We start from the raw sequence: 9,278 nt of genomic DNA, 5'->3' as shown, positions 1-9,278 counted from the left end.
GCATTTTCTCCATTCTCATTTATTTCAAGAATATCAGAAATCGCTCATCACAGAAATTGCACGGTTGCTGACTTAGGTACGTGAGCCATATAATTTCATCACCTAGATCATCTCAGTGCCTGTGTCTGTGAATTCTCCTTTCCTCACTCAAGTTGTAATTTTCCTGGATCTTGATATGACAAGTGATTTTTTATTGTATTCAACACATATTGGATATTATATTATGAGACTCCTTAGAGTTTTTGTCAATAGTTCTGAAATAGCACCTACTCATGGTTTATTGTTATTCTCTGTTAATTTTCATTTTGCCATTCTAAGTAGAAAAGGGACACATTGTCCTTTGTAAGCATTTAGTTTCAGATTTTGTCATCAGTCAAATAATCCTGGAAATGGGTCCCCTGCAGTCTGCTTTCCATCTGCTGAAACGGTCCTGGAGCCTCACGTCTCTCTCATCCTGTATCATCTTTGTCTTTGCAGTTGGCCAAATATGTGTCAGTGGTGCTTATGATTTGAGGAAGGGGAAATGCACTTTTGTTCTGAAGTGACCTCTTTCGCCAAATCAGCTCCCGACACCCTTAGTGACCTGCATCCTGCATTTCTTCTCTGGAAACTTCAGGGCTGAAGGATGAGCTGCATGAGGTCCCAACATCCTGCCCCGATGACCTAATTGTCCCCAAACCTAACCCCTGCCCTGTGAACATTTTCTTGCCTGCACAGGTGAAATGACGCCGCGCCTTCTTTGTCGGTGATTAGAGGGCCCTCCTCCCCCCAGCAGGGAATTGAGCCCCCTGAGAAATCTCAGAGCCTGTGGCTGGGAGTGCGAAGGAACAGGAGTTTCCGGCTGGCACAGTCTGTAAACTGTGTGCAGTGGCAGCAGTGTGGGGACCAGGGCTGCGGGTGTGACACACAGAGTGGCTCTGCCAGGCTGGGCTGCTGACCCTCCCTCACTCCAAGTAACTGCCCATAACCAGCGGGAGCTTCAGTGGAACTGCCTGTTCAGAGGAGAAACAGCGTCATCATTAAAGTAAGAGATTCATCCAGACTACACACAGAGCAAAATAGACATGTGTCTCATAATCAGAATTTTTTTTAAAAAAATGTAATGTGTTTGAGTGATTTGGGGTGAACATCATGGAACATTTAAACATGCTTCATTTTTCAACAGTCCTACGGAGCAGAAGGAACAGGGACACCCGTGTATCTTTGTTTTAACAAACTCTATTTTTATCTCATCCATCCATAAATTTCCATTTAGTACAATTACTGATATTGCTTCTGTGTCTACCTTTTTCTTTCTTCTTCTGGGCTTTGTGGCTTAATTCCTCCTTTCTCACTTTTTATTTTTCATGAATCAAGCATTTCCACTACATTATTTTATACTTAGTAACGATTTACTTTTAAATTCTACTATTTTAGTAGTGACCCTAGATACTGCCAGTTGCAAGCTTGCCTTCTGCAAACTCACATTAAGATTTTTGGCTAATTTCCCTACAACATAGAGTCTTAGAAAAGTTTACAGAAAGCTTATCCATTTTGATAATTAATATTGCTAGATGTTGTACAAGTCCACATGTATTAATTATAAAATCTATTTAAACTATGGCTATTGCTGGCAGTGGTGGTGTTCCCAACATCAATAGAACTGTGTACAATCAACACATTTCCGTCTCCCTGTGCTGTGACCCTGCAGGACTTTCAAGTGAGCCCCTGGCAGGGATCTATCACATCAGCACCAAGAAATTGTGGAAATTCCCATCTGGCTTCCAGAAGTTTCTACGCATCTCTTTTACCCCTGCCACACGTGGGATGGAATGCAGCGTGTGTTTTCACAAGGGCCTAGTGGTGATTTAAAACCCTCAATGTCCAATTTGTTTTTATACATTAAAGAAATGATTTACACGCAAATGTCTATTAATATCCTTTGGCACAATCAAGTGTCATTGCTTTGTTTATTCCAAAGTCTGCACCTCTTCTTGCCGGATTTTTTGGGGTGTCCGAGTCATCCAGTCTAGGGAATGTTCCTGCTCCATTTGAGGACAATCACAGAAATCTGCAGACTTCGCAAGGCTGCCTTAGGTAAAGCCAAGGGCAGTGACACGTGTGAGTTTCCTCTTTGACTTGTCAAAGCTCAACATCTTTTTCCTGGACCCATACAGTGACCACACTCACTCCTAACCACACACCTGTCCTGAGACATGGACACAGACACACAGCAAGGACACATGACTGGACATCTGAGATGACCAAGGGCATTTTGCACCTGAGCTGCCAGCCTATGTGGCAATGACCTCACTGGGACGTCTTATCCTAACAGCTTAGTATTAAGATTGGCTGGATAGAAGGTTCCAGGTCCCGGGAAGTGCCTCAGAACTTTGGTCCTGGCGTGAGAAATGACTCCAGGAATGTCCCTGACCATGGTATTGGTCATAGGATGATAAAGTGTGTCTATGGACCAGGATGGGGGAACAGACAGGAGACTTGTGCCTCATTGCCCTGTGGGGCAGGTGCCCTGGGTTAGCACTGGGCTCCTCCCACATCCTGAGCAGTAATCATCGCCCTCATGTTCAGACAGGGCCCAGAGTATTGTAGGGGCTCCAGTGGCCAGGACTGAATCAAGAGATATGATTGGGACCCTGCAAGTTGGGAATCACCAGGTATCACCATTTGTGGCTTCTCCTGGGAGCCAGTGGTGCCAGGTCACACTGCCCATCCCACTGTGTGCTTGTTCCAGTGCAGGAGGAGGTGATGTTACTCTCAGATGATGGGGAAGCTGAGTGAGCACAGACTGAGTGCAGGCCCCTGGAAGGGCACAGGGTTCACATCACTGCCGGCACAGAGCCTGGCACAGGGAGGGCAAAGCCATCGCTGTGTGCTGAACAGTGACTTGTGTTTGTTATGCAACAATCCCTTTCTTGAGTTCATCCCTGAAATGAAAGCAAGACCTACTGGGGTAGGATGACCTGGAGTCGAAAACAAGAACTGAGAATCCAAGAGTACGTGGTTGTTTCAAAGGGTCTAGAATTATGATGCGATATCCCCAGTGAAAACATAACAAATATGACCATTCTACCCAGTACTGTTATGTCTTCCAGAGCAGTAGATGGTTTTCTGTCCTGGTGGCCTGGACCCTGCAGGAGGCTGGACCAGCAGGGCGAAGTCCAGAGACCTGTGAGCACAGGGCAGGATCCTCCTAAGGGTGGGCAGAGCTGGAGAGGGAAACCAGCAGAGGCCCATGAGCCTGGGCCTGCATAAGGTTTCAGAACAGAGAGGAAGAGGGGACCCGGGGCAGGATGGGGTCAGCTCATAGCCTTGCCCTTTAGGATCCAAAGTGAAGACAGAGCTTCCTTCAATCTCATTCCCTGCCCCATTCACAGTACAATGTCAGAGGCACTTTGTCCAAATTGTCATCCTTCTCTTTGTGTTTCTGGCCTTTCCTGGGTCTTGTTCTGTGGAATATTCTATGGTAACTGCTGGAGGATGGGGCAGCCTGTGCCCTGAGTTCTACAAAAGCCCTCAGATGTCTGAGTCTCAGAATTTTCCCATATGCATCACACCCCACTCTGTACCCCCACAGGACCAGGCCAGCAGCACCAATCTGGGCAGGGACCTGCCCACCCATTCTGGGACCGCCTGTGGCAGCTGTTAGAGGGGGTGTGTTTTGTGAGGAAGGACTTTGTATTGCTTGGCAAAAGATTATGGTTGGAGGTTCCATTTCTAACTTTGAAAATACAATCAAGAATCTTGAAATTATGAGGTTATCATCTACTCTGTAGAGACATTATGCTGATTCCCTTCAAATAGGTTGCAGGTCATGCTTCACTGGGGTGAGGGGACAATGAACCACATCCCCTTAAGTCCACACTGCAGGTGACAGCACAGTCTCAGGCCAGCAGTGCCCAGCCCCGGCCTGCTGCTCTCACACTCTGCCCATTGGCCTCAGAGCAGCGAGTCCTGCACCCGGTCTGGGCCTCTGCCCCGACCACCTTGTCGGGTTCCCCTAACTTCCTGCCAGCTGCCTACGCCTCCCCTTCCTCACACACCAGCAGGTCACGTGCACCCAGAACAGCATCTCCCAGGACTACAACCCCACTTACATCTTACCTTGGACTTTCTGCCCTGTCCTAGACATGACCCAAATGAACTTCTTTTGGTCTCCTCTAAAGTCTCTAATGACAGAATTTTTATCACAAATAAGGAATTTCTGTTGCAAAACATGGACAGGGTGAGAAGAAATGAACAGTGGATTAGCCTAGAAGTTGAACTGAAGAGCAGGGTATGACAATGTCATATCTGCTTGCCCAAGAAAAATTAAACAGTGTTTGAACATCTGGCAACAGAAGTCACCCATTGAACTAGACTTTCTCAGAGCCACCAGCAAGGGGTGACTGCACCAGACCAGAAAAGTGTGGGGGGCAGGTTTTTGTTCCACTTTTCCATGTGACCGTAGCACTATACAAGTCCTAGAGCTGCCATGCCATGTAAGACAGTAGTAGTCAGCCTCGTCCTCAGGCTGCAGCCCAGAGATGTGCAGGATCCCTGCGTTGGCCGAGGCATCTTTGGAACCAGAGAAGCGGCTGGGGACCCTGGAGCCCTGGTGCTTATCTGCGTCTGAGTGGTAGTACAGCAGGTACCGGGGAGGGCTCCCTGGCTTCTGCTGGTGCCAGTGTATCCAGAAGTTACCAACACTGAAGCCACTGCTCAAGGTGCAGGTGAGTCTGACAGAGGCTCCAGGAGATGCAGAGAGGGAGGGCGGCTGGGTCAGCACAGGCTGGGACAGGGAACCTGCAAACACAGAAGTTCATGGGTGCTGGGGCACCTGCCAGCATGAAGCTGCAGGGAGATCTGAGCCAAGGGGACCAGTCAGGCTTGTGGGGCTGACCCTGGATGTGTGAGTCCTGTTCCTACCTGAGAAATGGGAGAGGACCAGGAGAAGGAGAGGGGCCCAGGCCATGGCGGACACAGTCCTACTGAGTTTCAGTGCTGGAGGGGCTGCCCCAGGCTTCTCTTATCCCTCCACTGGCCTCACAGAGGAGGGGTTATGGATGCAAATGTGTTACCCTCACTGACTGTCCCCACCCTTCTTCATGCATTTGTTCAGCCTCCGTGGCCTGATGCAATGCCAAGGCTAGAGGCAAGCCCTAAAAGGAGGCCGGTGCTGGGGCCACACCCAGAGGGTGAGCTGCTGAGTCCTCGTCGGTGAGTGGAGGCCCCATTGCTCCTCCCTGTGGAGTTTGGTGGGTGGGCAGCTGTGGGTGCCCCCTGTGCAGACGCTGGGAAGACCCTCAGGTCACTGTGCGAACTGCAGTCTCTCAGTGGGCATCGTGTGAGTGGAGTCACCTGAGAGCCTGGTCACTGTCAGTCCGCAGCATTCATGGGCCACACCCTGGTGTCTCCCGAGTAACCGATGGTGATGAACAACCTTTGCAGGGAGGACACCTGGACTACTAGGAGACGCCGTGTGGGAACAATGACGACCTGCAGTGTGAGGAGGCTGCAGTGAGGGGAGGACGCAGAGGGCTGTGGGGACAAAGGTCTGAGCAGCTCCTTTTGTGGGGACCAGGTAAGGAGGAGACTGTGCCCTGGGTGTGAGTAGAGAGTGGGGCCCTGCTGTAAGGCAAGTCCTTACACAGCATTCCTAGAAATGGTTCAGGAATGATAGGAAATTAGCAATGTGGGCAAACACTCAGACACGAAAGAGCACAGCATGTTGAGGGAATGGCAAACCCACAGGTCACTGTGCCCTGTGCTGGATCCTGGGGCGCCCACACCCTCTGCTCCCAGGTGCAGCCCCCAGAGCTCTTTCCCCCTCCCCATGACTTCTCCCTCTTGTGAGTTCCCAGGGACTCCCAGGTGGGTTGGGTCCCTTAGGGTCCCTGGGAAGGAGACCCTGTCCAGAAGGAAAGAGAAGAAACTGCCTCCCTTCCCCAGCAGGCCTAGGGCACCCTGGCACTTCCTGATGAAGGAGGCCCGGGCATTTGGTCAGGAGGAAGAGGAATCCCAGGGTCAGGGGGAATAATTCACAGTCATAAGACACAGGGGAAGGGGGACAGCTATCAGGAGTGTGGGGACAGAGGGTGACTGAACCTTGGGGCTACATGGGACAATGCCACCTTGGCCCAAATGCCACATGCCAGGGCTGCCATAGGTCAGGGGGTGCTGCTTATCTCTGCAAGAGAAGGATTTTCTCTCATGGAGACTCTTGCAGCTTTACTCACAATAATTGTATGCTGTGTCTTTATTTTGAAAAGAGTATGCAGTGAAATAATGGCAAATAAGAACAATTAACATTTGAGAAATAGCATCTGAAAACAGGCAAGACCATATTTCCAATCAGCATGATATTGTAGGCTTTTCACGTTGTGTGCCACATTCTGACTGTCCGTGCTCTGTGGGACACTTGTGTGTATGGGGACTGGGATCTACAGATGCTGCTGTGAGCATCACGAGTTTGCAGCACTTTTATTGTGAAGTGGCATCGTGGGATATGGGTGGACCCCTGGCTGCTTTGCTGTCTGCCCACTGAGGGGCATTTCGGTCGTTCCCAGTTATGTACTATGGTAAATAGAGCTGCCACGAACAGTCAGGTATAAGTTTTTGCAGGCATATACATTTGTCTCTCTCTAGCAAAATTTCTCAGAACTGCAATTAAATTAAAAGGTGATAAGGTGAGTATGTGTGTGTGCATTAACTGACATATCTGTTCATGCCTTTGACCATTTCAATATGTACATGCTGTTAATATTTACCATAGTGACTTTGCAGTCGTACACTTTCAGCAGCAATGCTTCATAGACCCATTTTCTCCTTGTCCTCACTAGACTTCAATACTATTTTTTCCTAGCTGTTCCAATCCATGTATACTGATATCTCATCTTAATCTTAATTTGCGTTTCTCCAATGGTTAGTTTGGTTGAGCATCTTCTTATATGCTTATCACTTGTATATTCTATTCATGAAATATCTGCTCATGTCTTTTAATCCTTTTCTGACTGGATTTCTTATTTTTTAGTGTGGAGTTTTAAAAATCCATTGTATGTTCCAACTACGAGTCCTTTGTTAGATAAGTGATTTGAAACTACTTTCTCCCAGCCTGCATGTAACGTTTTCGTTATCTCACCAGGATGTTTCACACAGCAAAAGTTTTCCTTCTGATGACATCCATTTATTGATTTTTTAAAATCTTATGGATTGTGTTCTTGGTTTCTTGTATGGGAACGTTGAGACCTTCCCTAGACGCTGAAGATTTTCTCCTATGTTATTCTCTAGGTTAAGTTTTATGATCAAGTCTATGATACATTTTAAGTTACCTTTTGTTAAAGATAATAAAAGAATTGAAAATGTATTATCACTTTTGAGTGAATGTAAATGATATTGTAGTTTCTGTTTCCTCTTGTTCTCTGCACGTATGCAAAAGTCTAAGTGATCTTTCTAAGCTGACCTTGTATCCTGTGGCCTGGATGAAATTATTTATTAATATCAGTCTCAGCATTTTAAAAATATACACTCATAGATTCCTATGTATTTTATATGTAGACCATCCCACCATGTGAGAATAGGGGCAGGTGCATTTTATTCTTTATAGTATGTTTGCCTTTTAATTATCTTTCGTGACTGATGGTGCTGGCTGAACTTTCTGGCCCTGGTTGTGCTGCAGTGCTCAGAGGGCACCTGCTTGCTTCCCTTCCTACCTCCAGGGAAATGTGGTCAGTGTTTCATCTTCATGTCTGATGTGAGCTGTAGGTGTAATAGAGGCTGATTATCACGTTGAGAAAGTTCCTCTCCATTCCTGCATATCTGAAGAATAATTTTATCATGAATGGGCATTGAGTTTTGTCAAGTTATTCTTCTGTATTGATTGATAAGGTCATGTGCTTGCTCTTCCTGAGCCTGAACAGATGGTGGATTGACTTGATTGATCTTTGCGTAGTGAAACATCTTTCCAATAAACTGCATCTGGCCATGATGTGCACTTTTCATTATCCGTCCCTAAGGTATATTTGGTAATCTTTTCAAAAAAAATAGCATTTTGTGTTTCTGAGTGACATTTGATTTGTTTTTTGTTGGTCGATTGGTTGGTTGCTTTTTCTACCAAGAGGCTGTTGTGCCAAAAACAGATTGTTCAGTTAGGGAAGTATTATTATCTCAAAAATATTGTGGCTTTGATAATTGTGTTATTTAAATAACAGACTAAGAATTACTATTTATTTATTTAATTTTTGTTCATTTCCTTTTCAATGTTTTATAGTTTTCAGGGTACAAATCTTTTGGTTTTCTCACATTTATCTTTAATTTATCATGTTGATGCTATTATATACTAAATAGTGATTTTCAAAATAATGTTTGGCAATTCATCACTAGTATATAGAATAAAAATTATTTCTGGATGTTGCTATTGTATCACGAAACCTAGACTGAAGCATTTAGACCAGAAGCATCTCTGAGTCACTCCTAGGCACGGAAGAGGGTATGGTCAGAATCAAACTCATTTTGTCTCTTCCAATGTCTCTAATGAGAGCTTGTTTTTATTTAACCTCTAATCAAACCATTTTTTGCCTCAGAAAGCATGAACATAATATGAATATATTAGCAATCTAAAAGAAAAACTGAATAAAAGTTTACAACATTTTAAGATGTACTGATTTGAAGAAAATTGAGTGTTGGTTGAAGATGTGACAGTAGAAGTCATCCCTTGAGCTAGATTTGGTCACAGCCACCAGCAGGGATCACTGCACCAGGTCAAGACAGTGGAGTGAGGTTTTTGTCTCATTTCCCCATGCCGCTGGAGCACTGTGTAAACATTAGTGTTACCATGCCATGTACTGCAGTAATAGTCAGCCTCGTCCTCAGGCTGCAGCCCAGAGATGTGCAGAATCCCTGCATTGCCCGAGGCATCTTTGGAGCCAGAGAAGCGATTTGGGACACCAGAGCCCTGGTGCTTAGTTGAGTCTGAGTAGTAGCTCAGGAGGTACCGGGGAGGGCTCCCTGGCTTCTGCTGGAGCCAGTTAATCCAGTAACTACCAACACTGAAACCACTGCTCAGGGTGCAGGTGAGTCTGGCTGATGCTCCAGGAGATGCAGAGAGGGAGGGCGGCTGGGTCAGCACAGGCTGGGACAGGGAACCTGCAAAGAGAAACACTCGTGGGTGCTGGGGCAGAGTTCAGGGTAAAGTCCTTAGACAAAGGGGCTAATACAAGATGGAAACTGAGACTCAGTTTAAAAGGCCTGTCCCTACCTGTGCAGTGAGAGAGGAACATGAGGATGAGCGGAGCCCAGGCCAT

At 46.5% G+C, this 9,278-nt stretch overlaps 1 gene segment (V, D, J or C); it reads right to left on the bottom strand.

Annotated features, from left to right (window-relative positions):
* Positions 1–2,754: 2,754 nt before the first annotated feature.
* On the bottom strand, positions 2,755–9,278 carry LOC123625966. The segment is given in 4 exon segments: positions 2,755–2,839; positions 3,071–3,190; positions 4,443–4,782; positions 9,233–9,278. Coding segments are annotated over 4 exon segments (591 nt in total).

The sequence above is a fragment of the Lemur catta genome, chromosome 21 (genome assembly GCF_020740605.2).
Source record: "Lemur catta isolate mLemCat1 chromosome 21, mLemCat1.pri, whole genome shotgun sequence".
Taxonomy (NCBI): Eukaryota; Metazoa; Chordata; class Mammalia; order Primates; family Lemuridae; genus Lemur; species Lemur catta.
Note: the sequence above shows the minus strand (reverse complement) of the source record. Positions and strands in the feature narration are given on the sequence as shown.